The sequence below is a fragment of the Rhagoletis zephyria genome, unplaced genomic scaffold, assembly GCF_001687245.7.
Source record: "Rhagoletis zephyria isolate East Lansing unplaced genomic scaffold, Rhagoletis_zephyria_1.1 Rzeph_scaffold_00225, whole genome shotgun sequence".
In the NCBI taxonomy this organism is placed as follows: domain Eukaryota; kingdom Metazoa; phylum Arthropoda; class Insecta; order Diptera; family Tephritidae; genus Rhagoletis; species Rhagoletis zephyria.
In genome coordinates this window covers 94,283-111,463 of record NW_016157309.1, presented here as the reverse complement: position 1 = coordinate 111,463, position 17,181 = coordinate 94,283, and the positions used below count along the sequence as shown (strand labels likewise).

The window sequence follows — 17,181 nt, the reverse complement described above, 5'->3', positions numbered from 1 at the left end:
CGCTTATTGAAAATGGGCTTAAAATACTTGGAAAACTATACTGAAAGCGAATGCCGTCAATGTGAAAATGCTAGGCTCATTTTTCAGTAGAATCAGACTTTGATAACGAAAAACCACTTACATCTCCCGTAGTGCGTAAGATTTACAAAGGGAACAATCGGCTAGTAAGTATATACAAAGTTTCGTACGATGTATGTACCACGAGCTCATTCAAAGTTTCTCTCGTACTTGAGCAATGGATTCACCATGATCTTTTCAACTTTTCTATATTCTACACATAATTGAGTAAGATATATATTTATGCAGCACCAGTCTTTACATTTTTATCACCACATTCAATCATAAACACAGAAGAACAGCAAAACTAAAGAACTACAAATTTAGTATTCAAAGTGAACTACAAAAGGCAAGAACAAAATAAAGCAGTTAGAGAGTAATCGCGATACCGATTTCAATTAAATGTTACTTGTAATGCGTTGCAGGTGCGGTTAGCGGCAGATTTAATTGAATTTCATACGCTCGTATGTGTGTAGTTTCATCTTTAATGTGCGGACGACGCTTAACTTACAAATGTATAAACATATAAGAAGCTCGAAAAAATTATCTTAAAAAAAAAAACTCTAAAATATTGTCGCCTTTCTCAACAGCCATGCGTCGCAGCGACCATCGTTCAAACTCTTTGATCTTCAGGCGCAGCTTTAAGCAGTGCGTGATTACAGGGTATTGAGCCCGGCCCAATCCAGCCCAGCAGACAGAGCTCGGCGCAGATTAGCACAACGCAACTTAATTGCGGATAAACAGCCATTCTGTTATTACACAGAAAAATACAAACTGTTTACTTGAAGCAGAATTTAAAGGTGGGTATTTTAAAAAGTAGTAGCTAGTAAGTAGTAATTTATAATTTCACGGTCATTGTTGATTGCTTGCCGCAGAAGTAGTAATCATTGTACTGGGTAGTCATGCGTTTATGTGTGCATAGACTACGGTACTTACTTCGGAGTGTATACGTCTGTACGCACACTTATGGGGAACTGTATGGATAGGTCTACCGTCTACGTCTTGCAATTCGTTGGAGTAGTTCGGAATTCATCACGACGAAATTTCATTGGTTTATTCTGCAGTTAGGAAGCTCAAACTCAGTGTTGGTTAAGTTAGGTTGTAGTGACTGCTTTCATCCAGATCCTTGTGGCTGACATTTACCCCCCAAAATGGAAGATAACTATTCAAATTTTCCTCTAAATCGCCAGACATGAACAGAGAAAATTCTCGTCTGGACCAAAATTTAGTTCTATTGCCCTTCTTCTGTTTGCCAGCTCGACGAAATAGCCTTCGAATTGCGACAGTGGAGATCTCATACCGAATAGGAGTCCAATGAATTCTTCCATATTTAATAAGAGTCCTTCTTAGAGTGGAGATTTAAAGACGGTTCTTGAGCGGGTATTATTGATTGCGACTTCTACATGTATTCAAGTCTGGACATCTTAATTCCAGTTTGTACTTGGTTTTTCGTTATTCATGCATTGGGGTGACAGAGCTTATTATAAACGATTGGCCTTAGATTTTTCTGAAATGTCTTAATCTTCCATGAGTTATTTTTAGCCCTATGCTAGGTTAGATTAAGTTGAGGCGGCCGCTAGTAACCCCATTAGCACACCCCGGCCCTTAGTCGTAGTACCGTTTTGTGACCATCGTGTAGAGTCTGCGAAACCTGGAAATTGCCGTATTCCTACTTTGGCTATGTCCGTTAAACTCTCAAAAATTTCTAAATCCATAAACTTTCGTCTGCTTCTACAAAGTTTCTAGCTCTTCTTAATTTCTGCAGAAGTCGTTATAGGGTACCCCTAACCTCTCCGCGCGCCTTCCGATGACATCAAGTCCTCTCTGTCCAGCATGAGGAGCCTTTCGACCGTTTCTTGTTCCATTTCAGCCACATAAGTTTTGTATTGCTGCAAGTGGTGAGACTAGCTCACCTATCACTTGCTTGTTAACGAGATAGGTCCATTGGAATGAGCTTGCCTCAACCCTTCCAGGACTGCAAAAGTGGTCCGTCTTCGCGTTGTCTGGTATGTTCCGGTGACCCACCAGCCATACAAAGGGTATAGTAGACTGCTTTGCCATCTCATTTAGAGATCTGCGGCAGTCCGCTATGGTTCTTAAATTGCATGTGACCAAGCTAAGCGCTTTGCGTGCCGCCTGATTGTCTAAGTAGATAAAGATAGTAAAGTTCAGCTTGAGCCGCTGCATGGGTCGGGTAGGGGAAATGATTTTTCCAGCCCCAACTAGGCTAAAAAACCTCACTCCCTACCCTATTCTCTAGGTTTGAGCTATTAGTGTAGAGGTGGAGCTCGTCCAGTGGTTACAGCAATTCATTAATTGCCGTATAATCCATAAAAAGGGGCCAGAACCCCACTCCGCGGGGCTCCCCTGCAAACTATATATAAAGCGAAGCTGCTGCTAATTCCGCTTGCACGACCCAACCTACCATCACCTAGCGTGCGAGTGAAGCTAGCTGGAAATCTATGCCCAGATTGGTTTGAGCTGATGTGACTTCCGTAGCTGTGATATGGTTGAAAGTACCCTGGATGTCTAGAAATGCAGCAAGCTCTTCAAATACGAATCCCTGTTTTATATATTGCTGATACTTTTATATAAAAATATTTTAAAAAATTATTTAAAACTTGTTTGACTTTTTATAACACAAACTAAAAATAAAGGAAGCTAGTATGCATTTCTCAGAGTCAGAGATTTTTTTTGGCAAAATATTATTCTTTTAATTATTCATTGCAAGTATATTGCAATAACGAGCCTTAACCGCCAAAAAAAAAACGTTAGTGAAATTTTTTTCAAAATTTCCCTTTTACGCAGAAAATCATTTAGATACTCTGGGAGAATATCTGATGAAAATAAAAAAAAAACAAAAATATAAAAAAAAATCACTCGCGTATTTTTGGTAGTTAGAGCTCGATATGCTGCATGATTGCAAAGGAAATTTCCACAAATACATACATACATACAGATATACATATGTTTGAAAAATAAAGGTATTGAGTAGGAGACCGTATCAAATAACATTTTGAAAGTAAACAAATCAAAGAAATCGAATACAAAGTAGCGCGACAAATTGAACAAAAGAAGTACGAAGCTCGCACCTACGTCGAATTCCGTGAATAAAGAAAAAGGCGCATGGCGGCATTGCCACCAGCGTAGTAATTACACATTCTTGGTGTTTTATTTAATTTCTTCAAATTACAAAAGAAAAAAAACACTCAAAACTTTGAAGCGATTATATCTGTAAAAAGAAAACGAATGTATGTATGTAAATGCAGAAACGACTTATGCACCCCTGACATTTCACCTGTAAGCTGTTGGCTTGGCATTTACTTACTTATTTATAAACAAACGAGAGAGTGATTTTTTTTTACCACAGTTTTAATATACATTTTTTCATTTATTTACAAATCCAACAGTCTGCAGTGCGCGAACTTAAGTTCCACAAAAGACTTAACGCAAGAAACAAACTTGCGCTATAGATTTTTCTCCACTTTCGTTTAGTGTGGTGAATAAAAAGCGACTGCGAGCGGGAAAGAGCGTAAAAGCGCAGCAGCATTGATAGATGGTTTCATGGTTTTTTATGGTAAGTACTGCAAGATTGGTTATTTTAAGTGCTGCGTAATACTTTGCAAAAATATAAATAAACTTGTTTACAACTTCGACTTGAAAGACAAAAAAAAAAACTTGAATACAAATGCAAATTCAAGCGAAGAGTGTGCGGAATCGGTTTTTAGCGAAGTAAGTACATTATACATACATGTGTATGTGTGCATGTAGTGCAGAAAATAATCTTGTATTTGTGCGCTGAGTGGGGAAATTGTGGTATGGGGCATATAAGTTGAGAGTGTCTGAACAAAATCAAAAAAAAAAAAAAACGCTGCGCCGAATAGTGAAAGCCCAAACTAACGATTTATAAAATAAAAGTTCCGATCTTTCTCGTCAAATTTTATATTTTTTTTTTTACAATATAAGGTTACGTTTTTTCCAAAAAAAAAACATGCCATTCCCTACGCTTTCAAGCTTCACCATCTTCAAACCAAGGTAAGCCACTTATGCGCTCTGCAAATTCCAACTTTTAAAGGTTTTGCTTACTTTTTCGTGCGCTACCCCACTCTCGCCACCACTCTTGCTCAGTTTCTTCTCCTACTCTTTAGCTCCGTCTCTCGCCTTTGCTCTCTCCTGCCGGAGCTCACTTGCTCGCTTTCCCCTTCGAGCCAAAAGTGGTCTCGCGCATATGTGTATTTCCCTTAAGACAAGTTGCATAAAAACAAGAAATTCACCACACTGCCCCATCGTTTTGGCCATCTTAATAAATAGAACTTGTTGGCAGTGGCCAACACCTAGTGTAAGCGTGGCTGTGTATCGAGTGAAAACCTCGAGAGCTGTCCGTTGAAGAAATAAACCAAATTTTGTTAAAGTAAATTGCAGTTTTTTTTTTTTTAATTTTGATAAAATGTTAAATTTTACTACAATAAATAAGCTAATCAAATTTATTTCTACAAATTTTCAGTTTAGTTTTAGTGGAAGCACATACGCAATATGGCGCGTGTGTTGCCAATTTTCTCTATATTTCTGCTGTGCTGTGCGCTGGGTGAGTAAGAAATTCAAGAATGAATTAAGGGAAATAAAATTATTAAAAAAAATGTTAATGAAAATTTCGCAGCTGAGTTTAATTAAAAAGTTATTTTTTCAAAAAAGTGTTTGTTTAAAACAACAATCGATGGTTTAAAGATTTTTCAAAGATTTGAAAAAGTTTAGTACCTTTTTTTATTCAAAGTATGTTATTTTCAAGAAGTGTCTTGCCAGAAATGTGAACGTCTTTGTCAATAAAAGTAACAAAATGTAACGAAAAAGTGCTTTTTTTCAAAAAAAAAAATTGTTTTGAGGAATTTTTCTGCGAAATTTGTGGTTTTTACTTACGTGTAGGTATAAAAGTCGTGCATGCGTGCATAGTTTGCTAATTTCTTAATATCTATTTTCCACGACTTTAACCGGAAATGGTTTTGCGGTCAATAGTGGTATTCAACGCTAAATTGCTTTTGTACACATTTACCGTTAATTGTTAAAAACAGTAATAAGTTCATTTTCATGCAATTACGTAATGCAATTTTAAAATTTCACAATGAGATTTATCTTAAATTCGGGGTATTTCAATAGCAAAAGCTACAAAAAGCTGTCTGTTAAGTAATTTTTTCGTTCATAAGTATTTCCAAAAGAATTACTTTAAATTTCTTGGATTTAAATTTGATTCATTTAATTTGGCTTTGCAAATCATGAATTTTTAAAAAGTTTTTATTTATATAAAATTATTGCGTTTTCGAAGCTATTAAATTCTTTAATTTAAAATTTAGTTGTCAATAATTGACATTTGAAAAAATTTAGGATTTTACAATTTTAAAGTTTCGAAGTTTTATTAAGTTTTAAACTTTTTAATTTATCAAACTTTATTACATTCTTACGTATTAGAAGCTTTTAAATTCTTTAATTTTTGATTTTAAAAATTTTAATATTAAAAAAGAATCAATTTTTCAAATTGACCAATCAAATTTAAATTTATTAGCCTGTTAAAATTTCAAATGACACAATTTTTTTGGAATATTTGTCTGATGATCAGACTGTTGAAAGTTTAAAATAATACAATTTTGTTAGGAAATATAACTATTTTAAGCTTTGACAGCCTGATAAATTTTAAAATTAATTGATGAAACCGGGCATTAGTGTTCTAAAGCTGACTAAATTTTAAAATTTTCGAACTTGAATATATCAAACTTAATTAATTAGAATTTTTTATATATATATATTTTTTTGGGGGCTTTATTTCAAGTTATTTCTCTTAAATCAGTAAAATTTCGATTTACTTCTTATTAAAAAAGTTTTAATTTGAAAATTTACGAATTTAGGAAGTTTACATATTTTGTAGCTTAAAAACTATTCAGTTATTTTAATTTTTTTTTCAAAATTTCATATATTTTAATTTTTAAACTTTAATTAAAAAATTAAAGAATTATGAATTATTTTATTCCTTTTATAAGTGTTTTTTCAGATCATTTTTATTTCAGATTTTATTTAAAAATTATATTGGGTACACATTGCAATTTATTTACTTTAAATTTTTTTTAACATTTTATATATTTAAATTCTTTAAAACCCTTTCCAACTACTAAAATACTATCCAAAAAGAAACATTAACTTGTCTAATAAGAGAATCCTTTTAAATATAAATTTTCCCCAACAGAATCTTGATAGTTAACAAAATTTGAGAGCGAAACTGCAGCTAGCAGCGGTTCTACCTAACCTACTATAGATCGTTTTAACATTACTGCCGAACTCTTAGGTCAGTTAAAGATTTAGTTCAAATACAAGTCGTGACCTGAAACGCAAAAAGACGTAACAAACACCATCGTTGAAATGTAAAAAGTCATAACTAATATAAAATTCAAAATTCAAATTTTGATTTATTTGATGGATTTCATCGAATTACAACTCCCCACATCATTTTATGAAAAAAATATATAATTAAAATATTAGTCATGGCTTTTTCCATTTCATTCACGATGTTATTGCGTCCTTTTGCATTTCTGGTTACGAAATGTATTTAATATTTTTTTTTTAATTTTCATTGACAAAAGTGACGAATAAGAAGAAAGAAAAGTCATGGGACACTAATTATCTCCCAACAGTTTCCGCGCCAGATTAGGAAATTTGGGATCAGAACTGCAGAGCATATAATGATGCCTTTCATTTATCTGCAATAAATATCATTCTTTTTATAAAATCTCAATATGTTTTCTGCATAAATCAATTATTCCACTTTATAAGCCGTAATTAGTGCCACAAATATGTATATCAGTTCTTTTTTGCCAATCAAACTTGTTTATTTAAATCATTCTAAAAGAATAAAAATTCCAATAATTATACGCAAACTGGTTTATTATTATAGATGTCCATCATGATTGCTTATAAAAATAAAAATAAACGACAAATAGCACAATCAAGGTTGACAACTTAAGGCTAAACGCAGTCAAACATGTACCACTAACTAGTACGTACAAACATACTACAATGCATATTGACATTTGTGTTGAAGCACTTGCAATTGTTATGAAAAAAATATATATGTATATGTAATACATGCATAGATTTAGCATTTGCAAAAACTGATAGCAAAAAATGTAGACGAGTTAACTTACGAGTGCCTTCACAAACATTGAACAATTAATAAATCATTAAAGACATGCAATGTCTCGAACTGTGTCTTCAATGCAGTGGTTGGCTTCACTTGTTTGACACATATCAATACAGCCGATTGTTTAATTTTTATTTTTTTTTTTTGCGAACATTTCAATGCACTGCCATTAAAACAGGTGCACGTATACATACATAAATTGGTTACTTGCATAAATATCTCTTTGTCTGCTACATTTTGTGGGTGCGGCCGATATAGTAACAAATGCCAGCCACTTCTGGCATTTAGTTGGCCTTTCGTGCACTCGAATTGAAGAAAACAACTTGTAGCTGCTGCACCTTAAATATTTTTACATTAGTATGTACTAGTATGTATGTAAGTTGGCTAATTGCATTTTAGAATTGAGGGTGCTGCAAGCAATTCGCTAAATCAAAATCAATTGCGGAAAGAAGCACGAACTCACGAAGGTAGTCTAATTAAAATGAAAGAAATATGTATTTTGTTTCATTTTTATCAAAAAAGGTCGTCATTTTCAGTAACTATCAAAAAAAGCGCTTGAGAATATCTTAAGGAAACTCTTTGAAGTTTCATAAAAACCAAGATATGGCAGAGGCTGTGAGGGCTTCCAGCTGGATCCAAAATGTGCACAGGCTATTTAGACCAGTGTGATTGCGGTGCAACGAAGAAATCATTGGTAAAAGGTGTTGTATATGCAGTGTGACAGCAGTTTTAGGGAGAAAAGGAATCCGAGGTTTTCGCAAGCGAATCAGAAAACTCACCAGGAGAACACAAGGAACTTGAGCAGGTCTTCTTGCATATACACATTATGTATACGCTTAACTTGCTCTGCAGGGGTTGCTAGGCAGCAAGTAAAGCTGACAAGTGTGAGAGATCTCGCATAGACCAAAACAAAACTGAGTGCGTGTAGTCCCTATGCGCAGAAGAGGTGAAACTTAACTTCATCTTTATTGTCAACTTTCTCCTTATCGTTGTTGTTGTCTTCATATTTATTGTTATTTTTTTTCTTTATCTACATATTCGTCTTTCTCTTTATCATTATCTTCATCTTCCTCTACTATCTTCATAATCATTTTTAGCTTTATCTTTGTTGTTTTCTTCATCTGTATCTCTGCCTTTATCTATATATTCTACTTTATCTTTATCTAAATTTTTATCATTGTTTTTTCTTCATCTTCAGGTTTATCTTACTCTTTACCTTCAAATTTATGTTCAGTTTGTCTTTGTATCTATTTATCTTCATCTACATCTTTCTCTCTAATTTTGTCTTCATCCATATTTTTATTTTCATCTTAAATTTATTTTTATCTTTGTCTTTATATTTATCCTCGTTATCCTCATTTTTATCTTTATCTTCATCCTTCTGTTTATCGTGATCTTTCTCACCATCTTCCCATTCATCTTCTCCTTAATCTCGATTTTATTCTCTGTCTGAATTTTTATATTTGTATTTGCCTTTACCTGTATCGTTATCTTTTAATTAAGTCGGCTGACCTTTCATTACCTTCTATCCTTTGTGTCCTGTAATCCAAAATCCTGTCTCTGACCCTTTTACTTAATTCTATAGTTCTGAAAGATGCTTTTTGTTAAAGTATTGCCAGACAGTCGAGGTAAAGCTTAGCAGATGGGTTTCGCTCCAACATCTGCTCTTTTTCTTTCCTCACTGCTACTTAAAATATCGGCTTGGAAGAGCTGCAGTGTTTTGGTGGATTGAAAGATTTTCTGTACCCAAGTTCAGAGCAATAAACAATATCTCTCAAGCCTTTTCCATTTTAGCACCAATCGTGTTGTTGTCTTTTTTAATACAACAACCACCTTTACGCCATCCGTCGACCTCTACTGCAACTCCAAAAACCCTTTCGTAGGTCAGAATAGGGCTCAAGTGGTCACTGAATGACTTTAGGGAGGCTATACTATGACCGTACGACCTGCACACAATCAATCCATTCTAGAGCGCCCTACGGAGGATTTCTCCATAATTTGCACTGTCAGCTTACATTTTTATATTATATGTAACAAAGACGCCTGTAGCTTGAACAACTGTTGCGCAACTTCGCAAAGGAGAGAGGCAAATGCGTATTTTTTTTTAATATCTGGCCAAGCCCTCAAATGATTTTAGTGCCAAATTAGAAGAACAACATGTTATCTTAAACACGAGGTAGATTCTTTCAACTCGGATAATGAAATAAAAAGGTGTGAAGCATATGAAAACAATGACGATTATGGCCGATTATATAACCAGTGCGAAGCATACATATCTCACGAAACAACGAGTTTAAATGGCCGTCAACAAATTGTACTCTAGCTGAGATCTTTTGCCACTTTTTATGTATTATATATGTCTTCAAGGTGACCAGTTAAGACACCCAAAAACTGGGCGGATACAACTTAAAAAGTCGCAAATGGTTCCTATTAATTAAAAATGACTTTATGCGAGTAGATCTACTTTTAGTTTCGGAGAAGTAAAACCAGAAAAATTAAAAATAAATACGGGTAAATAAAAACGAAGTGAACCAACCAGTTGGCAGCCCACATAATTTCACATCGGCTTCAATAATATAATTAACGATTGCAGGGCCTCATTAAAATTAAAATATTATGTAAAACAGGCTAATTATTTACTAGTTCACTGTATGCACATACATGTGTATGTATGTGTTTATTTGTGCCATGCCAACGATAGGTGTTATTAAGGCCGATATTACCGCAATTGACCCAATACCAGTTTTTGTTGCTAAAGCGCATGCAATTGATTAGGCAACAGATTTGGCATGTAGCGACAAGTGTGGACTAAATTATAGTACTAATAAATGCAGGGTGATTCAATAGTACCGCAGATATTCTTTTATAAATAAAACACAACAAAATTTGTGGAAGTTGTTTTCTTTTTATTTTAGCATGTTTTTTAGTCTATGGCATAATATGTATGAAACACAATATCTTTAAAGTCCGTACCACGACTCCTTGAGCAACGCAGGATGCGCATATCAAAATTGTCCATCTCTTTTTGGCATAGTTGGGGCTGTACATCAGTGCACGGACTTTACCACTTTATTGGTAGATCTACCAACTTTTAGTTATGTTATACTTTTAACCAACAAATCCAAAAAAATCTACCAATATTTTGCTGAAATAAAGCACAGAGATTTAAATGCACGTACATACATATGTACAGTGCCGAACAGAAGTATTGGCACAGTGAATTTTTCGCAATATATGCACCAGAATACATAATAATAAAATTTCTAACCTTTGTGCAAAACTCAGGAAAATTCATTAAATTTGCACACTAATTTTCAACTTTTTATTCAGATTTTTTAGAAAAATTCTAAGACTGCTGTTTTATAGTCCATTCGATTTTAGTATGAAAAAATGCAAGTCTAAAGTTGCTAGAAAATCGCGTTAATTTTTGGCAATTTTTTTAGTGGAAGGTGTTGCTCATTTCTCCATACAAAAAATAATTGTCGAATATACTTTGTATGGAAGAACTGCGTGAAAAAATTACCAAAAATCAACGCAATTTTTTAGCGACTTCAAACTTGCACTTTTACTAAATTTGCTGCTGGTTTTTCAAGCATCCTATTGGTTAATATACAGCGCTGCAATTGGCCTCTTTGTTTCAGTTCCTGTATGAATTGAATTTTGTAGGCTTGCAAAACATAGGTATTTTGTGCTGAGCGTGACGCTGCCTGGTCCACACTTTGTTCCACAGTAGCACGAAGGTGTGTCAGTTTTTGCATCGACCCAGTTGCTTCACCTTTTTTGCATCAAACTGATTGTGGACTCAGATTGACGGTTATGTTGACCGAAAAAATCACTAAATACGCGAAATGTACTTCTTGCCTCACGACCCTATTCAGAGAATATTTGGATCACTTTTACGAGTTGTTCAACTGGATATCGCTCCATGACTGAGTTTGCCAAAGCCAGTATTACCAATTTCTTGATAAATAAGAATAAAAAAAACATTAACATATCACCAAGAATTGCAGTCAAAAATCTGCATCAGCCTTGAATCACCCTATATTTATATTAATATATATTATACTTTGTAGACATACAAACGATGTATGTACATATATATGCGCCTATAAGAAAGCACACATTCATTAAAACTGCTAACATACTTTTGAAGCCAATTAGGCCTCACTTTGTTTGCTAATCCATCTGATAATTAAAATTTCTTACTCCAATAATCAATATTTGCTTAAACAATGGATGATGCCAACTCAAACAAAAAAAAACAACTAAATATATGTATACCCGTGCCAAAAAAAAAACTAAAAAAAAAACGTTCGTCTGAATTTTTTTATCCACACAAAAAATCAAAGTGTTGTACAAGAGCACTTCAAATTGTTTATACTCTTTTCTTCTCCGCGTATTCCATTTGATAACCGTTTTTATGCAATCTGCTCATAATCTATGAAACGAGTTTGTTGATTTTTTTTGCGTTAACAAACTTTATTGGTGGCAGCACTATGACTGCCCAGGCGGTGTTGAGCTGAGCTTTAGCAACGCGCTTCGCCAGCCGACAGCAGCCGCTGCCGCATAACTTTTACTTTTTATGGCCATTTACATGCATACATATGTATGTATGTGCAAATGTACTTATATAAGTGTGTAGTAATGTCGTAACCGGTTAAATGGCATTAATTTGGCCTTTGTCTATTATTTCATGTTTTCATCTCTCTAACCAACCTATTACCAGCCTGCAATGGCTCATTTTTCCTTTCAATTTCTTTTGGTTATAAAATATTTAACTAGTACATTTGTAGATAAGTGCAAAACATTTTTTGTGCAAATGTGTGTACGGGGCTAACACCAACCCCTAGCCTTGTTGTTATAGAAAATTAAATCAAAGTGCAAAATCGATCGCAGGAAACCCGTATGTGTACTCCCTGTGCCGAAGATTCCAATTGCACTGTAATGCATGTTATTCAGATGTCAAATAGCACTCCTAAAAGTATGCAATATAATGGCTTGAACAACTTGTACTTTTATTGCTTATATTGTTCGCCTACTCCGGTTATACTAAGAACACATAAATCTCTCGACTAGCTTACGAAATATTTTTATTTAGATGCTAGTTGAAGGCACTGCCAATCATATTCGTTGCATGAAATACGAGAGTACAAAGCTCTTGGTTAGGACTTTCTGAAATTAGGAACTCATATTTTGTCAACTATAGGCGTATATATTAGGGATCACCGCTTTTCTAGAGCGATTCTAGAGCTCATAAATAGCTTTTAATGTCTTTTCTCTCGATTCTCACTGTCCCAAACTCAAATATTTATTCCTTCGACTTCAATACCTAAATAAGAAAAAGCTAATCTAGTTGCAGTCCATATCTTTATAAACATATTACAATTCATAGTTCCGTGGCGGATGAGTAAGAACAGCTATCTGAAAGGCATAGAAAGCCCCTGAATGTTATTCTTCCGGTAAATCGGGATAGAGACTAGAATTATTCATTAAGTGACTCTGGTGCTTCATATTTTGTATTGTGGAATGATTTTCCGTCATCCCTTGCACAATTTGGATTGAAGAAAAGCCATAGCTAAATAAAGGAACAAGGATGGCACTGCAGGCCGCAAAATTTGATTTCAAATTTCAAAGGATATGTCGGAAATTGGTTCTAAAGGATTCTGACGTAAGAATCAATTAATTTTATTTCTGAATTAACTCAAGCAGCGAAATTTTTATTTCCTAAATTTTGTGACCACTATTTTTTTTTAAACATCCTTTTACAAAATTTTTCACTTCTAATTTTTTCATTCTACAGCGACATGCCAGGATTCCAGAGACAAGCTCGAGGGCATTGATGTTGAAGAAGCGTGCGCCGACAGACCCGCAGACGAGTATTTCCGTTTGGATACCGAAAGCGATTGCCGTGAAGTGTACAGGTATGTTGGAAATTTTCTAAAATCACTACAAAATTAATACCAATTTGTCAAAAATAAAATCGAAATAATAGAATTAAAATTTTAAAAGTCCTAAACAAGAAATTTTAATACGCCAAATAGGCAGAAACTTCTTCCTGATCAGAGAAAATTTTATTATTAGCTGTCTAGGATTTATTAGTTTCATAGCATTTTCTTGCCTTATTTGTTTTTCTCGTTTCTTTTTCTAACCAAATTAATTCTGAACATTTTCTTTGCCCAATTGAAGATGTGACAGTGCCGGTGAAAATGGCAGAACGCGCCTAGCCAATATAAAATGCGCTGGCGGCCTCGCGTTCGATATCACAGGGCAGACATGCGATTGGAAATCGAATGTCAAGAATTGTGATCAAGCTGAGAGTAAGTCGATCGTTTATGGGCTGGCGTAAATGTTCAGTGTGTTGTTGTTTGTGGGTTGCTATGTTTAGTACTGTTCGTCTTGTGCTCAGTTTCCATACATGTAAAAATTACTACATACATAATTAGTAAACACTGCACGCAAAAAGTGTACAAATTTAAAAGAAAACAAAAAATTAAATTTACATAAACATACTTATATACATACATACATGCGTACATACATACACTACATGCTAACATGTTTAGTAAGCCTTTTTTCGTACGTTTTGTATTATCTATTCGTACATTACATCCTATGTGCCCCAAAATTTCTTTCTATCTTGTGCTTCACCATTTAAAAAAAAAACATATTGTTGGAAAAAGTCTGCAAATTTATATTCTACTTAAGACATTCAAGCTATTTGACAGCTGTCAAAAATCATTAGAAAACAAAAAATATTAAAATTACGATTTATTTAATTGATTGGTAAAGTCCTTTGACTACCAAATGCCAAAATTGATTTCCTTATGTCAAAAATATCATAAACTTGCGTTAGCTGTCAAAAATGGTGGTCAACTCTATTTATTTTATTGGTAAAGCTCTTTGTCTTATCTTCCTCCTAATTTCCAACTAGTGCTTCTGCCATACTGTTGCACTCTTCTAACTGTCAGTTCAACTGTCATAACTGAAATTTGTAAATTTTCGTCTGTGGTTTCATGTTGTTCACTGTCTTTACTATAGGGGAACTCACATTGAGTAGCATTTTAGGTGTAACGTTAATATGCAGCAATCTACCACGTGTTTTGTTGCGCTTCCGAGAACAAAATGTGTGCTAGATTGCTACGTAGCAACTTTACACGTAAAATGCTATGGAAAGTGAGTACCGCCTATGTTTTTTGATATATGTTTCGTTTTTAATTGTTTTTCGTGGTTTCTCCTTACATGTAACTAACAAAATTGTATGTCTTTATTTTCCAAGTGTACGAATACTTTTCGTATATACTTTCTTCAACTGTACTTAGCATATACTTGTATTTACAATAACGAAAAATGAAATTCTGTGGAAAAACCAAAGTTCTGCGTATTTTTATGTGATTCAACGAACCCTGTGATTTTTCTTTTTCTTTTTGTATAAGGACTTTTGTTACTTATGCTTTTTTTTATTCAAAATATTTATTATAAAATAATTGCTTTCAAAATTCAACGTTTACACAAAGACCTAACAACAGACACATTTTGCAATCTTTTTGTGTTCCCATAGATGTACAAAATCGGGTTTGAAAGAAATTCAATGCCCCTCCGGCTTGGCGTTCGATATTTTAAAACAAACCTGTGACTGGAAAGCAAAAGTAACTAACTGCGATGAGAAAGAAAGTAAGTGTCTGATATTGTAATACAACAAAAGTAAATAACTGCAAATTTTGCTAAAACATAATATGTAATAAATGTGTAGAGTGTAGACATATTATTTGCACTCACTGTACACTTACTATGTACTCAAGTAGCTAGTTTAGCGAGCGTTCGGTTGAGAACACACCCACTGCCGAAACTCACTCACATTAAGCTGTCTGCGTTTATTCCAAAAATCTAAAAAAAAAAAAATAAGTTTAAATTTTTTTGCACAAAAGCGGTTTTTGTCAAAATTTTGGAACTTTGGTTTTGGTGGTGTTACACATTAAATGACTAACAAAACTTTCGGATTACACATTGTTTTCTGCTAACTTGAATCTACTATATCAACTAACTCTACAATCTGCATACGTTTCTTGTAAGATTATTTATTTAAGTTTTTGGGAATTCTAAATATGCATGCAGCCCTGTTACGCATCTCGTAGTCGAGCGATCGCATGTAGCATGCACTGAGTCTTAAAAAGAGAATTCTACTTACATATATATATGCGTATTTTCGAATGCGTTTAAGCTTACATTAGGTGCCTAAAGTTAAACCACAATTATCTAAACGCATTCTTTGCTCGACTACGAGACACCTAATTGGGCGTTTAAGTTTCTAAACTCGATTCCATAAGCCTAAATTACTAATAACTCATCTCTTTCGAATCAATATAGAGCCACGCAAGGTTAAACCTATTTTGAAGACTGATGAACCTATCTGTCCAGAGGGTAAACTGTCCTGCGGTGATGGTGAATGTCTCGACAAAGAGCTGTTCTGTAACGGCAAGCCTGACTGCAAGGATGAATCCGACGAAAATGCCTGCTGTGAGTATAATTCCCCACCACATAGCTTCCATATTCATTTATTCGACTACGAAGCCACTAAACCCCCACCCCTCCCGTTCGCCCTTTTCAGCCGTCGATGATGATCCAAATCGCGCACCCGAATGCGATCCTACACAGTGCGCGCTGCCCGATTGCTTCTGCTCCGCCGACGGTACACGCATCCCCGGCGCCATTGAGCCCGTACAGGTGCCACAGATGATCACCATCACCTTCAATGGTGCTGTTAATGTCGATAATATTGACTTGTACGACGACATCTTTAATGGTCAACGTCAGAACCCGAACGGCTGCTCAATCAAGGGCACCTTCTTCGTTTCACACAAGTACACAAATTACTCCGCTGTGCAAGACTTGCATCGCCGCGGTCATGAGATCTCAGTTTTCTCGCTCACACACAAAGATGATCCAAACTACTGGAGTGGCGGCTCTTATGATGATTGGCTAGCTGAAATGGCTGGCGCTCGTCTTATTATCGAACGTTTTGCGAATATTACTGATGGTTCAATCATTGGCATGCGGGCGCCATACTTGCGTGTTGGTGGCAATAAGCAATTCGAAATGATGGCCGATCAATTCTTCGTGTACGATGCTTCGATCACCGCTTCGTTGGGTCGTGTTCCCATCTGGCCATACACATTGTACTTCCGCATGCCACACAAGTGTAACGGTAATGCGCATAATTGTCCATCGCGTAGCCATCCAGTGTGGGAAATGGTCATGAATGAGTTGGATCGTCGTGATGATCCAACCTTTGATGAATCACTGCCCGGTTGTCATATGGTGGATTCGTGCTCAAACGTCGCTTCGGGTGAGCAATTCGCACGTCTTCTGCGTCACAATTTCAATCGTCACTACAATAGCAACCGTGCTCCATTGGGTCTACACTTCCACGCTTCATGGCTGAAGTCCAAGAAGGAGTATCGCGATGAGCTTATCAAGTTCATCGAAGAGATGCTTACTCGCAATGATGTTTTCTTCGTGACAAATCTGCAAGTTATCCAATGGATGCAGAATCCAACTGAGCTCAATTCGTTGCGTGATTTCCAGGAATGGAAGGAGAAGTGCGACGTTAAGGGTCAGCCCTACTGTTCGTTGCCTAACGCGTGTCCACTGACGACGAGAGAACTGCCCGGTGAGACTCTGCGTCTCTTCACCTGCATGGAGTGCCCTAACAACTATCCATGGATCTTGGATCCCACAGGCGATGGTTTCTCAGTTTAAGTTCATTAGTAGATTAGAAAAGAACACACACACACACACCCTTACGCATCCAAACACACACACACACGCACACAAAATGAAAAGTTTAAAGCCGAAAAAAAGGAAAAATTAGTAATTTATACATAAGCTTGGAAGGAGTTTTACAAATTCTACTTTATTATTTTATTTGTAAACAGTTGCAACTCGTA

The 17,181-nt window shown here is 35.2% G+C and overlaps 1 protein-coding gene and 1 long non-coding RNA gene across 3 annotated transcripts; both read left to right on the top strand.

Annotated features, from left to right (window-relative positions):
- The first annotated feature begins 233 nt into the window (after positions 1-233).
- On the top strand, positions 234-3,828 carry LOC108358243 (uncharacterized). Its single transcript, XR_001846737.1, has 3 exons — positions 234-572; positions 648-857; positions 3,468-3,828. It is a non-coding gene; the product is annotated as an uncharacterized LOC108358243 (long non-coding RNA).
- A 537-nt stretch (positions 3,829-4,365) lies between these two features.
- Positions 4,366-17,141, top strand: verm (LDLa and CE4_CDA_like_1 domain-containing protein vermiform). 2 transcript variants are annotated; one of them, XM_017609464.1, is made up of 6 exons: positions 4,366-4,468; positions 4,562-4,642; positions 13,038-13,158; positions 14,796-14,908; positions 15,602-15,751; positions 15,843-17,141. In XM_017609464.1, exons 2-6 carry the CDS (start codon positions 4,591-4,593, stop codon positions 16,991-16,993), a joined length of 1,587 nt encoding a protein of 528 aa, XP_017464953.1. In that variant the 5' UTR covers positions 4,366-4,468; positions 4,562-4,590; the 3' UTR covers positions 16,994-17,141. The 2 variants fall into 2 exon arrangements, with proteins under 2 accessions (XP_017464953.1, XP_017464952.1); XM_017609463.1 differs by lacking the exon at positions 14,796-14,908 and adding an exon at positions 13,424-13,554.
- The last annotated feature ends 40 nt before the right edge of the window (positions 17,142-17,181 follow it).

Excerpts from the sequence above, each read along its gene's own strand:
- verm (XM_017609463.1), top strand. The coding sequence starts at position 4,591 with ATGGCGCGTGTGTTGCCAATTTTCTCTATATTTCTGCTGTGCTGTGCG. Across the intron at positions 13,159-13,423 it reads GATTGCCGTGAAGTGTACAG|ATGTGACAGTGCCGGTGAAA; the intron begins GTATGTTGGAAA and ends GCCCAATTGAAG. Across the intron at positions 13,555-15,601 it reads GAATTGTGATCAAGCTGAGA|AGCCACGCAAGGTTAAACCT; the intron begins GTAAGTCGATCG and ends GAATCAATATAG.